Raw genomic sequence first — 16002 nt, 5'->3', positions numbered from 1 at the left:
GACTGAAGCCGTTGGCAGTTGACTGGGGCTGTTGGCAGTTGACTGGGGTCCATGGTGGACACAGACAGTTGCAACAAGTGCTGAGAAAGGCTGCTGAGAGCGAGTGATCCAAGAGGAGCAGGGCCAGAGGTGGGGGCCAAGGAATAAGTGCCTGGAGACACTCACCCACCAGCAACTGTGACCCGGAGTGAGGAAGAATCCAACCATAAATCTCCCCGGCCGCAGGGTTAGAAGGTTTAGAGCTCATGAGCCAGGATGCCCCAGAACAAACCCCTGCCTTGGCCCCCACACAGATCGCGGGGCTGGGGGGCAGTGTAGGCCACTTCTGCCATGACATACAGATCTGGTCTCTGGAGATGGAGGCCCCTGATCTGTCCTCGGGAGAGTCCAGCCTTTGCGGGGCTCAGCTCACCCCTAAGTCCAGGGCTGCTGCTGCTCAGAGCCAGAAGGTCCCCCATGCTGCGCCACGACAGGTGTGGGAGAAGCGTGGGGTACCCGACTGGACGCAGTTTCCAGTCTTATGGTGGCTATTTCCTGACCTGTTTGAGCACAGGCTCCAGTTTTAGAGGGTATGGAGGACTTCTCTGACTTTAGGTTCTGACAGCTCTGCTTTCTCCACTCCCACCAGGGGAGCTGGGGCCTCATCACCAGCTCTACCCAGTCCCAGGAAGCCCCTTTTTATTTTTTTGTTTTATGACTACTTCTCTTCTTATTCATCCTTGGGGTCAGTTGTGCTCCCTATGTTTGTTCATGTCTTCCTGCATCAACATTTTGGGGGTGCCCCCGCACCCTAAGAGTACACTAGCACTCTGGCCAATGGGACAATAGCAAAGGTGAGAAAGCAAATCTGAGAAGTGCCTGCAGCTCCTGGAAACCTGCTTCCCTAAGAGCAGCCCTGACTGTTCTGACGACGTGACCCAGCCCCCCAAAGACCCAAGTGACAGAAAGCCATCGGGCGTTCTCTTCCTCCTCCCAGCCCATCTGCCACCCGTCCTCAGACATGTGAGTACGCCCAGCCTGGGTAGCTAGCCTGGCCAGGACCAGAACTGCCCAGTGAACCTTGAATTAAATCAGTGCTGTTGATTTGTTATAGACTAACAGGTGACTTACAGTCCTCACAACCCTTCAGAGGACCCCATCTTCCCTCCCTGCTTCCACCCTCTTCCTTCTGTCTCCACACTGTCATTCTGGATGCCAAGCCTGGTGGGGCTCCACTAGGGTTTCTAAAGAAGACTCTCCCCAAATATTTGACATGGATCCCCCTATATAAGAGTCACCTGGAGAATACTTTATAATAAACACTGAGTTCTGGGAAATGCCAGGAATCTTTGGGCAGGCAGGGTGAGAATCTTCAACTTGACTAATCCCTCTGGCCCATGTGATGTGTTTTAACTGCTCTTCTTCCTCCACCATTGGTGCAGTATCGTTACTTGGGCCATCAGATGTGGGCCTAAGAAGGCAGCCCTAGGAAATCTGGAAGACATGGGTCATCAGTCCATGTGCTCCCCTCCGTAAGCGCCCTGCTTTCAGCCGCCCCAGGGCTGGCCGGCAGCGCCCGCCTCCTCTGATTGACCTTCTCATGCAAGGAACTTCTGAAAACTAAAATGAAGCTAATGGAGAAATTAAGGTGAGGCCTCAGCGAGTGATCTCCCCACTTGAGTTTGCATTCCAGAGTTAACTAGGGGAAGGTCGCTTATACCATAATTGCCTCTGTGGGGCTCTGAGCTCACTTTTCTAAGAAAAATCCCAAGATATGCCCTAGAGAGGATAAAATCTCTCACCTCCCCTTCAGAAAGTGAGCCCCTAGGAAGAGTGACCTCAGCCCAGGATCACTGTTTTTCCCTTCACAGGCCCCTCCCTTCCCAGTATTGGTTAGGGGCCAGGGCCCAAAAGAAATAGCTACCCAGCCAGACTCTCGCCACAGGCTGAGTGCTTCCGGCTGGAACAAGCAGGCCAAGGCTGACCTCAGCGACTGGGAACAGAGGGACAATGGGAGGCTGTGAGGGTCCTGACGTGGCTTGACCCACCCCCTAAGTCCAGCTCCTGAGTAGGGTTTCTCAAAATACCAGTAGGCATCCAAAAAACCGACAGATTTTCTGACAAAGACCTTGACAGACACTGTTGGACTTCTCCCTCACCGCCACGGAGGTGGGACGCAGCAGCTTATTAAACCCACACCGTTGAAACAAATGGCAAGAACATAGCCATGAAGGCCTGGTGGTGATGGTGGCCAGGACTGAGGATGCCTGTCAGCCCCCCGTCAGGAGGCCCTAGGTTAAATGCCTCGGCCTTCTAGTCCCAGTTCTGTTTCTGAATGAAAGGAAGAGACTTTACTATCTATTCCTTCAAGTGCTTTTTCCTTGCTCTTTTTTTCTAGCAACAACTTGATCTTAAGATTTCTTTCACATTTGAAAGTTCTCTGCTCATGATGAATTATCATCATGGACAGGCTCCCTTCCCTCCTTATTAGACAATACCAAGCTCAGAGAAAGACTAAAAGAGGAATTGGGGGGTGTGAAATCTGACCTGTGAGCGCGTTAGCACCATTTCTTCATTGCACACCTACTGTGTGGACGAGTGGTGGCTCATTTCATAAGCTGTCCTCGGTCATAGAACAATCTTCAGGTTCATGCTGCCGCCATCATGAATGTGAGGGCGTTTTTGTTTCTTTGTATGAGGTGATTGCCAATGAGCGCCAGTGGGGTTTGCAGGTGATTTTAATTAAATCACCTCAAACTTAGTACAGGTTCTTTAAGTTAGAAGCCTTTCAGGGCCTCCCCTGGTGGTGCAGGCAGTTGAGCGCAGCTCTGTGAAGCTGTCCATAGCCTCTACAGCACGGGTTTGATCCCGGCCATCCGGTGAGAAGCCCACATGGCATGCAGACCTCTCCTGCTGCCCGCTGCTCCCCTCAGCAGTGTATTTCAGTCAGTCTGCCTGTTGTGTTCCCCGCTCTGTCTCTGGTGAATCCTCTCACCCTCCCGCACATCTGGCCTGTACCCCAGTTCTTATATGCATGAATAAATAAATCTTTAAAAAAAAAATAGTCTTTCAGATACTGTCCACGTATTAGCTGTCCTACTTGGATGGACTGAGGTTTGCCAAAGAATAAAAGCTGCAAAAAATGGGAAACTCATCTCCTGAGTTTATCTACAGGGATCAACTCTCTTCCCACCTCCTGCACAAAAACTTTTTGTTTTCTCTGCAGTACCTTCCAGTAATTTTTATATTTCTCCAGTTTTTAGCAGTTATCCCCAGAGATTGCCTGATAAGAATCCAGCCAGAAGCACATCCATTCTGTAAACAAAGTTTTAGGAAACGGGAGTTTCCTGACAACTTGACACGGGAGACTGGACCTGCACAGGAGTCTTGCCCTCTAGGTAATGACCTTGAGAAGTTCTGTGTGGATTATAGCTATGTTGCCATTGCTCAAAACATGATTAGGGGCCTCCCCGGTGGCGCAGCGGTTGAGCACTGGGTTGCAAAGCTGCCCGCAGCCTCTGCAGCGCTGGTTCGATCCCCGGCTGCTCCCCGGCCACCGGAGGAGGGTCCTACATGGCGCACAGACCTCTCCTGCCGCCCGTTGCTCCCCTCAGCAGTGTACTTCGGTCCTTCTGCCTGCTCTCTGCTCTGGCTCTGGTGAATTCTCGTGCTTCTGACTGTACCCAGTGCTTGTATAAATAATAAATCTTCAAAAAAAAAAACATGACTAGGACCCCTCATTGGAAGCTTCCTTTGGGGTGAGCTCAGAATGCATAGAAGAAGAACTTGCTGTCATTCCTCAAGTCAGTTTCCATTGTTTGTGTTCTCATCACAAAAGGGAGTGAGGATACATTCTTCCCGAGCCTTTCACCTGTCTCCGGCTGGACCCCATATGAAAGATTAATAGGTGAGAAATCATGCTTTACGTGCCCTGGGTCTTGTTTTGGGTCCTGAGCACCAGATCTCAGTGGTGAAGGCACAAGAAGCCAGGTTGGCCCCAACCTTCACCAAGGTTTGGAAAAGTACCAGCGGGGAAGCATTCTCGCCAAGTGCGCGTCTGCCCCCTTGTGGTGGACAGTGTGACTGACAGCGACCTGCTTGAGTTTGTGGATTTACATGTATTAGAGCCATGAACTCTTTTTTTTTTGCCCATTTTAATTTAGATGTCTCTGTGGACATACACATTATTTGAAATATATGATTTTATTTTAAATCCATAAGGTTTTTCTCAAGTTTTTAAAGCTTTAACTCATAAATCTATCGGTTTTGTAGGGAAAAACAGATTAAAGATCTCTTCCCTTTGGTCCCTTGACATGATAAATGCCTTTCTATTTGGCTTCTCTCCAAATTACAGAATAAGTTCCTGGAGAATGGGAGAAGTTTCTAGTTCTTTGTTGGGTCCCGTGTTCTAGCTTCAGTGCAGGACCCCTGGCTTTTAGCAAACATTAAATAGTAAAATTATGATGTGTAGGAGTTTTTCTCTCTGCTTTTGCAACAAACATGGCAGGCAGTAACTTTTTTGTTTGATCTTCTCTTACATAGATTATTGCTGGCAGAAAGGACCTGAAGACACTTCCTAGGACACTGGGAGAATGCTTTCAGAAGGGTTCAGCCTTGCAACCTCCTCCTGCATATTCAAATGAAACAGGTCAGCAAGTTCAATTTACCTAATTGAAATGCAAAGAAACAACACTGCACTGAAATGCAATTTTTCACTAATCATGTTAACAAAGCTTCATAATTATTATGGATGACGATGAATTGAAAGCTGGGGGCTCCTTTGTTGCTACTTAAAAATGCAATTTGGAAAAATGTGATGATTTTATTTTAAATCCTTAAAATATCCCTGCCATTTGATCTATATAACCCCAGGATTGTTCATGACAACTATGCTTATAAAAGTAGAAAAATTTTTAAGTTAAAATTTTATAAAATATTAACAGAGGAAAATATATTTAAGCTATTCTATAGATCACTTAATCGCTTATTATGGAACTAATTTCTATAACAGCTGGACACTGTATTTACTAAAGCTATAATGTGGAGAGATGCTTATTTTAAATCCTATGAGAAACAGTTAGCTACATAGTCTGTATATAAAGATTCTTACCTAATAGCATCTCCCAATAAGCTCATTACACTGTTAGAAAGAAGCAGTGATTGCGGACATGCATTTCTTTTTTTTCTGACATTAGTGAAAACACCTCTAGAATTTTCCCATTATATCAACCATCTATTGAGTCACAAACTTTCCTTAAGCTAAGTTGCTGAAAACAACTTTATCATTTCTTTTGCTCACAAATATGCCATTTTGACAGAACTTGACAGGAGTGACTTACACCTGCTCCCCCGGCAGCAGCTGAGATGGTCGGATCAAGACTGAATGAATCACTTTTAATACAGATGACCCACGTGGTCCCGGCCAGTTTCTCTTCCAAGTGCGCTTCTCTCAGCCTTGGTGTCCTCCGTGAAAGATGGCTGAGTTCGCAGGACAAATGTCCTAAGAGATTGAGATATGAGGAGGAGGCTGCTATTATGCCATAGCATGGGAAATCACGTAGCATCACTTTGCCTGCCTTATTGACCAAAGGATCATAAAGTTCAGCCAGGCTGGGGGAGGGTGTGGTGCAGGGGGACTTAGGGGTGAGGGTGAGAGAGATCATCACGGAAGGTCACACTGTAAGGCAAGCCACGGGGTGAGAGACATTCTGGCCCTAATGTTGGTGCTGTAACCTCTCTCACTCCCATTCATGGAACACTTTATCTTCTACTTGTCCCTTAGGCTCTTCATATTTTTTAATGCTTTTATTTTGCTTAGTTTTTATCCCATAAATTAGATATTTTATTAATCTCTATAATGCTTGCCACCAAGATATGCAGCTCTAAAGAATATAGCTTACCTTGCCTGTTTTTGAATTTTTTACAAATGGAATCACATATGAGTTAACATAATTTATGTTAACTCCTCTTTTGCCCAAAGTTGCTTATGAGATTTATGCAGGTCATTCCGTGCAGCTGTGCTTTGTTCACTTTCATTGCTGCTGGGAGCTCTATGATATACATGGAGGACAGCTTGTCAGCTGGGCTGTGGATGGCCTTTAGGTCATTTCCAGGTTTGTTGATTAGAATTCTTGGTTACATATTCTAGGGTAGATGTGTGTGAGTTCCTTTGGTATATACCCCCAAGAGGGGGTAGACAGATGCTTGTGTCACTAAATAATGCCAAAACCTATAAATATATTCTCCCACCAGCCAGTAGGAGTTCTTATTCCAAAGCCCTATTGCCATAATCTGATTTTACCAGGCTTTTTTTCTTATTTATGGGAAGCTTGTGATGGCAAACTTTCACTCCTACTTTGATCTCACCTTCCTGCATGCCATCTTTCCAAGGAGCAAGAGAGTGACCTGCTTCAGAGTGTGCCTCTTCAGATGCATGATTCCAAACTGCTTGACTCGGTTGTATAGAAGTGTATGGCTGAGTATATTGCAGGCCAGAAGCTGAATGTGCCTACGTTAGCAAAACTCTGGATCCTTCCATTTCTGTTTTCAAACCAGCTACAGTCAGCTGGAATTATTGCTTCTCACAGGACTTTGTTTAAAGCAGTCAAAAAATTGTGTGAACATAAGTCATCATTCTTGATATTTCCGACCACTTTCTAATACCCTAGATTTGGTCAAATCTGGTCTACTCCCCACCCTACCCCCTAAGTTATGCAGTCCTCAACCCTGACCAAACATTTTACCATCCTGTAACATGAGGCACCAATTTCTTAACCTGTGCCCAGCAAAAATCAGGGGATCTATTACTATGGAAGAAGGGAGGATGGACATTGGTAGATCGCTGGCACTCTTGGTCACAGTTTCCTTCTGGGATCACTTTTTTCTGTATTTGGTTTTTTACCAGAAAAGTCAATTGCCCTAATTCTTGAATAACAGAGCTGGGTTAACCTTTTTTTCTCAAAAAAGGTCTGCTGTCTTCTGTCGATACTGGTGGGGAACAGTCAGCGTCGTCCTTTTTCTCTTTGGTTGCTTTCAAGAATTTTTTTTTAGTGTGTCCATGATTCCTCAACAATGTAACTGAGAGCAGGTTCTTAGTCTTTTCTCTTTGATAATGTCTGTCTGCTCTCCCTCTGGAACTGTAATGAGGTGTTTGACTTTCTCATTTAACTTCCCTTTCTATTTTCTATCCTATCTCTCTGCTGCTTGTGAGTAATTTCTTCATATAATTTTCTACCCACCAGATCCCTCTTTAACAGTGTCTTATTTCATTAGCCCATTGTGTTTTAAATTTGGTATTTTTTCATTTCTCAATCACAAAAGCACAGAGGATTTGTAATTAAACTCTACTTTGAGAAAACAGTTTACCTAACAGAAGTACTGCTATAGGAATTGATACACATGAATACAAAACAAAATTCTCCATAAGGGATTTTGAAACAAAAGTCAAACCAGCCCACTGATTCCTTTTAGGCTGGAAAGCCTGTGATTCCTCTGTGCAGGGTCATCCCACGTGTGGCCAGGATGGTCTGGAATTTCCCCTTGTAAATCATAAATGGAAGATGTCCCTTGGGTTGGGTTAGGGTATTGCATGGAAGAAAACACCAAGGTCCATGGCTAAAGAGATGGTAAGGGCCTGACAGTGGGGACATGATAACACTTGTTACTTCTGACAGTGCTGGGGCTCTTTGCACGCATGTGAACTGAGACAGCCACTCGGAGAGGGAAGAGTGCCCCTTGGGCCATTGTCTTCCTCTGAGGGCACAGTAGGGAGAACTGCAGTCGATGACTGCAGATACAGCCTTTCCTGGTTCCGACTCATTTCCAGAGATAGCTAAAAGAAAACTTAGGTGAGTTTTCCACGGGTTGGGCAGTGGAGGTCTGCACCCTTCACATGACATGGGCTTCAAGAAACTCCATGGCTTCTGGTCAAGATCCCCAGCTCCCCATGAGGATAGAACCCCTCTCAGCTCCACTTGATGAGGCTGGTCTGACACTGCTCCTTCCAGAGGGATTTCTTTGCTCTCTTGTGATTCTCCCCAATGATTCTTTTCCTTTGTGTCTTTCTTCTACCCTGATACCAATGGTTCTTGCTTTATACAAGCTTAGTGTTTCTCTCATCCTCACTTCCGTCTTGCTAAAAAGGTTACTTGTTAACCCATAAGTTATTTGCCTCCCCATTCAAAATCCAACGGCTGGAGGTCACAAGCTTGGTTTCCATCCACTGCTCTATACCCAGAACACAGAATAGTGTCTGGTCCAGAGTAAGTGCTTAATAAATATTTGTTGAATTCTTAATTTTACTTTTCTTTGCAAAGGTAGAATTGGATCATTCTTAGATCATTCCTAAGTGAAATCCCTGAACTTAGCATCTGTAGAACTGTAGCAGGCTCTTCTCTACTAAATGGGTCCAATGTTTGGCATGTTGGTTTGGAGCAGGTTTTTCATGGAATTTAATGACCTCATCTCTGACTTGCATAAAAGGTCTGGATTACTGAGGCAATACTGACATTTACTATTGGAAATCTGATTTAGAACATGGGTTGAGCTGTTCCAACAGGATCCCTTATAGTAGTGTCTTAAAAGCGTAACATTTAAAATATCTCTTGCTTATCAAAAGCAAGAATAAGTTTATCAAAAGAAACATAAAACCTCTGGCAAAAATTTAAAATGTTATTGAGAGAGGGGCATAAATAGGAGAAACTGGTAAGATATATAGACTGTTCATGGATGGAAAACTCGATACTGCCCGTCAGTTGTTACTGCTCTAAATAATCGAGTCCAACCCCAACTGTACTGGTTGGCTGAAAAATGGGACAATGTAAAAAGATGAGTAATAGCCAAGACTCTCTTGAAGAGGAGGAAGGTAGGAGGAATGCCTTACCCCTTGCCACAGTTTCTAAAACTGCAGGAAGGAGGACAGTGTAGCATTGGCTCAGGGGCAGACTCATAGAGCAGGGGAGGGAGAATAGAGGCCGGACCAGACTCTACCTGGATGGACCTTGGAATTTTGCAGCAGCAATTCTGAGCAGTGAAGAAAAGACAGTGTTTTCAACAGAAAGTGCTGAGGCTTGTGGCTGTTTTCACAGGATTTTGTGTGTGGCTGTGAAAGTTTGTTAACTGGTGGAGTTAGTTTAAAACCTGCAAATGGGAGATTGTAGGAACAACCCAAGTGGTGACTGTGGCTCATGGATGTATGACTATGCAGGCTTAGAATTGGCTGGGCAACTAGCAATGGAAAGAACAAACATAACATGGAGGGGAAGAAACACGCCACACAAGAAGATATGCTATGATTCCATTTGTAGGAAGCTCAAAACCAAACGGCAGCTCAACAATTCTTGATTGGAAGGAAATTGTTAGGTAAATCAGTCAAACCATCAAGGGATTGCAGGAGTTCTGTGACTTCAGAGAGGGCTCCTTTCCATTTCAAAATATGCACGATGGCTAGATGCTCTAACTCAATTCTGGAATACACAGATGTCTGTCATCATCTGCATGTATGATGCATTTTAAATTTTAATGGTACTGTACCCAGATAACGTGATAGAGAATGCGCACTTGCTACATGCCAGACCCAGGCTAATTACTGTGCACAGCAATCCCTGAATCACAACAGCTCCATGATTATCCCTGTTTGATGGTGAAGACACTTGGGGAGTTGGAGACATCTTCTCTTGCCCAGAACCACACACTTGGTATGGGCTGGGCAGGACACGTCTGATTCCAAAGCCCAGACTCTGTCTGTCTCACTGTGCAGCTCGTCAGCAGTATTACAATAGCCAGAGCCCCACACAGACCGCCTGATATGTGGACCACGGCCCACACTAGACCCAGTATCACCCATACTCACCTGACGACAACCCCAGGGAACCTTCAGAGTGCAGCATGTCCTCCGAATACCCAGTGAGCCTGCAACTTTGATGCAGAGGATGTACAACATCCTGAAGTTGAAAGCCAGTGGCACAAACCCCCGTGAAGTGAGCTGTGTCCAAGAATGGGCACCTCAACTCTCATTGCTAAATGCAATTTACCTCCCCAGCTCTTTCCTAAATACTTATTGTCTCCAACATTATTCTTAACCACTTTATTCACAAGTACTTAGTAGTACCAATGTACCAAGTGCCAGGTTCTCTATTAGGCTGATTTCAATAGGGATTCTGATTCTGGTATTAATGGACCTTGTACAAGGGATGTATTCGGAAAATATATGCTTGTCGCCCCCTCCCATGGAAGCAGCTCCTAATGTACTTAGGAAAGGGCAAGAAAGGGGGATCTTTACAAAGTTCTGTATGGGATTCAGTTTCTTTAAGCTGTTTTAGCTTAGAAGTTCCTAGAAGCTTTGAAGACAAAGCCCCACAAATGCACGGAGCTGGTAATTGTGAATGAACAAATCTCTTATGACACGTTCTTTCTCCAATAAAATAAAAATTTAAAAATCCTGGCCATGTATTATTCACAGCAAGACCTTTTCAAGTATGAGGCATTAGCATTTCCTGAATGAAGAGAGGTGCTGGGGGTTGGGGGTGGGTGACAGGCAGCTCACTGCAACCAAATGGTGTTTGAGAACCATGTTTTAATCATGGTCTCATGCTACGGAGTGGCCAATAGCAAATCCTGGAGTACTATACTAACACTTGTGGGGGAAGTTGCTGTTTCACAGTACAGAGACAGGATAAACATCACAAAATGGTGCTTTACAGACCACAAGCAGCCAGAGCAAAATGAGGTTTGGACTGGCAAGTGTAAGATGCCTATTCCAGTTCAAGGGTGCTGGCTGTGCTGCCCTGGGCCCAGTTGGGTGTCCTCAGGGTAGCTGCCCTGCTTGGGACAAAACAGCAGCTAACCCGGGGCAATTGAGAGCCTGGGCAAGCCAAACTCATGAAAGTGGATCTGGTTTCCAACAGAGCATCCTTGTCAAAGGATAATACCACAGCAAAGGGTAAAGGGGAAGGCAGCAAGGTCTCGGTGGGATCCTAGAAGTGGGAGTGGGGAAAGGGCGTTAGGTTCATGAAGATGGGCTAGGCAATGTCTGAGTCTCCAGGTGGTGTCAAACCAGGGATGACAGGGTTTTTACGATATTAACCATGAGGATGTTTGAGCTGTGGGAGTGCCCTCACAACCTTAGCACCCCAGAAATGGGCCAAGGGAATGTGGTCACATGGGCATTTTGTACATTTCCAAAGGGAGTAAGGTAGGAATATAAACCATTCAGGTTCCTCAAAACAGATCCACTCACAATTGCTGCATTCTTTTTCAGTAGGCCGTTATTGTGAAATCATCTCAGGGAAGAGTTTGATGCATATAAAATGCATATAAAATGGCAAACAGCACTGTTAACACAGCACGAAACACTGCTTCTTGTACACCCCTCACAGACCTGAAGACAAAAACGGGGAAGGCCTTGGCTCCTCCAGGAAAAACTACAACCTATCTTTTTCCAAAGCAGATCTGTAGCTGCCATAAGATTTACTCATGCAATGGCCACACAACTGGCAAACTTAAGCGAAATAGACTCAAATCTGAAATTATAGAACTTACCAATGCAGATACTAATGGGCCTTGGAAAAATATTTCTAGGGTTACTTTCTGTGTGTACATATTACATTTATTTTCAGATCTAGAATAAACTGAAATAGACACAACTTTTACAAACTGTTTATTTTCCATTAACCTTATTTCCACTTTCTGTTCAAGTCTCTGGAAGAACAGCTTAAGACCACTCAGTGGTTGTTCCCACCCACTCAGTGGCTTGAGCAGTGGGAGCTGCAGACCAGTCTTCAGTGGCAGGCTGGGCGCTCCAGTCTTCTGTTAAGAAAACACAAAAAAAAACCTTAAGCTCCATTCCCAAACTAGTCTATCTGTCACCCCATCCCTACCACCTTTCCATTAGAAACACATCTAAAAGGACAACAACCAAGATCAGGACATTTCAAAAGCAAATGATTTATAAACTAACAAGCCAAACGACAGCCCCCTGGGCTGGAAACCCTTTAAGGCTGCCACATACAAGCATGGAGACTAAGTTCCAAACTGCCAACCACTTACTTTTATCATGATACTTACCAGTAGGGAACTGCTGGATAGGTACAGAGGGCACCTGCACGCCTTCAGACCAGTCTGCCACTTCAGGCTGAGTAGCAGTAAACTCAGGAGCTGGAGCCGTCCATTCGCCCTGAAATTCCTCCTTGGTCACAGCCTTTTCAGCAGCAGCCTGCTCTTCCTTTTCAATCTAGTAAGAAAGAAAATGTTTATAAGGATTGACAAATTTACAGACCAGTTTGCTTATGTGATCACAAGCCTTTGTAGAGGAAGCTCACCTCTTCAGGATCCCTGTAGAAGTAGAGATCAGGCATGACCTCCCAAGGGTGTTCACGGGAGATGGTGCCACGCATGCGCAGAACTTCCCGGGCCAGCATCCACCACATGAGACCCACTGAGTGAGCTCCCTGCAAGAGGGCCAGGTTATTAACATGGGACACTAGCCAGCCCCAAACAGCACCTCCCCATGTCTAACCTGCGCCCTTATCATCCAAGTACCTGGTACCAAGGAAGACTAAGTCTGATTCTCAACTTTGATTGTACACTTGAACCATAACGATTTAAAAAAAAAATTGTCAAGACACCATCACAAAAGGCAATGAAATGATATCCCTGAATTAGTGCAGGGATGCTGGTATTTAAACAAGCTCCTTAGGGGTGATTCTTTTGTGGAATCAGGGTTTTGAGACCAGTGATAAGCTAGATCAATTTGAACCATATGCAACCCACCTTTTCAGGCTGTTAAAGCAGGATCAAGTTAGTCTGAAAACAGAAAGGTCAAGTGGTGCCTGAGGCCCATACAGAGCCAAGAAATATGAAGAGCAGAAAACACAAGCTATTCTTCAAAAGATTTCATCACTACTTAAAAGTTCTCATACATTAGAATTGTACTTGTAGCAAGGATTATCAAAACCTCCACTCATTGGGCCAAGACCCTTGTGGCGTTAGTAAAAAACTTGCCCCTCGTGTAGCACACTACCTACACTTGTGAGTTCATCGGCCAGTGGCCTCAACTCCAAGCTCTAACAATGTGCAGAGGAATGCCCAATTGTTTCTAGAGCAGATTCTCAAGCTCAGGAGCATAAAACTGTTACCTTATTGTTGCAGGGGATGGCAATGTCCACATAGCGCAGAGGAGAGTCTGTGTTACACAGAGCAATGGTAGGCAGGTTAACGTAGGATGCCTCTGTGAGAGGCTGGTGGTCAGCCCTGGGATCGGTAACCACCAAAAGTCTTGGCTCCCGGAAAGCTGCCTGGATCTGGTTAGTGAAGGTTCCAGGAGTGAAGCGGCCAGCAATAGGAGTGGCTCCAGTGGCAGCAGCAAACTTTAGCACAGCTCGCTGGAGAATGAACAGAAAAGTCAGCTACTCTCCAGAGGTAGAGTCACAGCAACTCCACTTGTGTAAATGTGCTGAATCCCAGGTATGTGTTCACACCAAGTAGCCTATCGGGTTGAAACCCTTAAATATTCCTTTTTCAAAAACGAAAGCACCAAATTAAACACTTGTAACCACCCAGTAATTCTATGTCTTCCCTGGAAATTATTTAAACTAGAGCTAAGAAACACAGTAAGCATGATCCCCAACCACAGGCTCTCTTCCCATGGGCTATGCCTACTCCTTGACAGACTCTGGCGTCAGTGGCCCCCTCCCTGGCTTTCTCGTTTTTGGAGGCTCCAGATCCACACTGCCCAGGTCCAAGTACCAAGCAGGTGAGTGCCTTGTCAAAGTTACCCACATGCCTCCCAGTCTTTCACAGGGTTGTGAAAATTAAAGCAGCTTGACAATGAACAGCACCTAGTACCCAGTGAGCACTTTCATTTGAAATATGAAAAATCTTGGCTACAGAAAAATATGAGGCGCATGTTTTTTAACAGGAACATTTCTTGGTATTTGGTGACACAAGAAAACACATAGAAAATTTAAGTTATACCATCAGGTGCTACATGATATATATGCTGAAAATGCCAAAGACTGGCAATTCAAGATTTCTGAACAATGAAATTATGGACTAGTTTTTGTTTTCTTGTACTTTCCTATATACACCAAAATATTTAACAAGCTTTATTATTTATAATAAAAACTAAGTGTATTGTTCTACAAACCTGGCCAGTGTTCCTGGACGATATGACACTGACATCAGCCGGATTTTCAATGGCAACAATGGCACGAGCTGCCAGCAGGAGCTTCTCCCAGGTTCTCTTCAAATTTATGATATAGATGCCTAGGTGACAGTATAAGGCTTAAACATTTGACCTAGTATTGGAAATGGACACCATTCTACAAAGCTGAATGTGGCAGTGAGTACTATCAAACGCCAGTCATAGAGGCAAGCTCTACTGGTGTCAGCGAAAATCCTGCAGTTAATGTAGCACACTTCCGACACTCAGGAGCTCACTGGCCAAAACTGGCCTCCAACCTGAGCTTTAATAGTGTGCAGCTTTGACTCTGTAGGCAAAACTTATCTTCTTTTTCACAGAATCAACTATCAGGCCCCCATTTGGATTCCCACAATTCCTACCCATTTTCCTGGCCTCTTGCCATTCTTAATACCTTCCATATCCTTGTCACAGTCTATCCTCCCTTATCTATATCAAATTGTTTACTCCCATCTCCTACTCTTTCTTCACAGCAAACCTGTATCAGTACCCATGAAAAATCAGTACCCATGAAAGATAAGCAATCAGAAACTGAGCTTCCCTCACAACCCAACCCAAATTCCGTAACATAGTAACTGCCACTTGTCCATCTTTCCTTCCAAAAACCAGAACACTAAGTCCTTAGATTCTAAGCTTACTTCCAACCCTGAAATCTGGTTTCATTACTTATTAGGGAAACTGCAAGACAATCCAGCATTAGTTCTCCCAGCGTTAAGCACACTACCACCAAATTTTGCCTTACGAATACAACTAGAATGGCAAAAATGAAGTACTCACTGACCATCACTTTTCCTTTTGTAGATGTACTGTTCCATCTGGAAGTCAAGATTGGTGCCACCTAAGTGGGTTCCTGCTGCAAGGAATTTGAGGACATCCTCCTCCTTCATTTGCAGGACATCGAGGGCTCCGGACATTGTGAAAGTTTCCCCTTTAAGTTACGACGGGAACCTGAAAAGCAATAGCCGATCTAGTCCTTTTCATTCCAGTGACATATATGAGGCAGGGGGAACAGGTGCATTATAACGAATGGAGGCAAGCAACTTCTCATCAAAGTTCAAGTAAGAACTACTACCTTCTGTGTCGGGCACTGAGCTCACTCGGGCAGGACGACACACTTAGCAAGGGACAGCAAATGATCCAAGTGTGCGCAAATGAGCTAAACCCCTCGCTAAATAAACGAAAATCGTGCAGAGACTTAACACTTAAGATGCACAACAGCAACAGCGATGGATGAGCAAACCAGAACATGCATAAATTGAGCCAAGACAGCGGACAGGAGAGCAACTTCACTTCCAAGCAGGTAAGTGGGGGCTACGGAATAACTTCTCCCTTCGGTCACTGTTTTCCTCAAACCCTTAACCGGAACGGGGAAAACCAAGTGGCGCCTGGTCCTCTGCGGGGCCCGCAGCCGGGACCCCGACTCCCCCCGACTCCCCCGACCCCCACCCCCGGCCCCGGCCCCGGCCCCGGCCTCCGTTCCGGCGCGACCTCCCGGGGCATTGTGGGAGCCGCGGCCCGCGCTGGGCCACGTGCGGGCCGGCGGGAGGCCCCAGCCGGCGGGGACAGCTTCGCTCCATCTACGGCTCTTCATCCTCGGTTCTCGAAGTCCTCACTTGAGCAAGGAGCGCTTTCTGGCGGCCCTGGGGGCGCAGAAGCCACCGCAGCGGACTCACCCAGAACAACGCCGTATGGACCCCTCTCTGGGCAGCGCGGAAAGGAGCGGAGGGCGGAAGTGACGTTCTTATATACCCCACCGCCAGCCAATGAAAACGAAAGGCGGGTGGAAGAAGGGCGGATCCGGAGGGGAGCGGGGCGGGGCGGGCCTG

The 16002-nt window shown here is 45.7% G+C and overlaps 1 protein-coding gene, 1 long non-coding RNA gene and 2 other non-coding genes across 4 annotated transcripts; 1 reads left to right on the top strand and 3 right to left on the bottom strand.

Moving 5' to 3' along the window:
* LOC119252677 (uncharacterized) lies at positions 1-10450 on the top strand. The gene is made up of 6 exons (XR_008551098.1): positions 1-1002; positions 1422-1627; positions 3236-3377; positions 3818-3886; positions 4522-4627; positions 5298-10450. It is a non-coding gene; the product is annotated as an uncharacterized LOC119252677 (long non-coding RNA).
* A 1147-nt stretch (positions 10451-11597) lies between these two features.
* Positions 11598-15908, bottom strand: RPSA (ribosomal protein SA). The gene is made up of 7 exons (XM_037526722.2): positions 15850-15908; positions 14958-15124; positions 14123-14241; positions 13113-13358; positions 12297-12425; positions 12043-12208; positions 11598-11784 (listed from the first exon to the last, which is right to left on the bottom strand). Exons 2-7 carry the CDS (start codon positions 15088-15090, stop codon positions 11690-11692), a joined length of 888 nt encoding a protein of 295 aa, XP_037382619.1. The 5' UTR covers positions 15091-15124; positions 15850-15908; the 3' UTR covers positions 11598-11689.
* Positions 12908-13055, bottom strand: LOC119237747 (small nucleolar RNA SNORA62/SNORA6 family). Its single transcript, XR_005123393.1, has one exon. It is a non-coding gene; the product is annotated as a small nucleolar RNA SNORA62/SNORA6 family (small nucleolar RNA).
* On the bottom strand, positions 14308-14458 carry LOC119237748 (small nucleolar RNA SNORA62/SNORA6 family). Its single transcript, XR_005123394.1, has one exon. It is a non-coding gene; the product is annotated as a small nucleolar RNA SNORA62/SNORA6 family (small nucleolar RNA).
* Positions 15909-16002: the final 94 nt, after the last annotated feature.

The sequence above is a fragment of the Talpa occidentalis genome, unplaced genomic scaffold, assembly GCF_014898055.3.
Source record: "Talpa occidentalis isolate TD23 unplaced genomic scaffold, MPIMG_talOcc4v2.1 talOcc4.10, whole genome shotgun sequence".
NCBI lineage: Eukaryota > Metazoa > Chordata > Mammalia > Eulipotyphla > Talpidae > Talpa > Talpa occidentalis.
The sequence above is the reverse complement of the archived record's forward strand: the minus strand, read 5'-3'. Positions and strand labels throughout refer to the sequence as shown.

Excerpts from the sequence above, each read along its gene's own strand:
- RPSA (XM_037526722.2), bottom strand. The coding sequence starts at position 15,090 with ATGTCCGGAGCCCTCGATGTCCTGCAAATGAAGGAGGAGGATGTCCTC. Across the intron at positions 14,242-14,957 it reads CTACAAAAGGAAAAGTGATG|GCATCTATATCATAAATTTG; the intron begins GTCAGTGAGTAC and ends ACTGTCACCTAG. Across the intron at positions 13,359-14,122 it reads CGTCCAGGAACACTGGCCAG|CGAGCTGTGCTAAAGTTTGC; the intron begins GTTTGTAGAACA and ends TTCATTCTCCAG.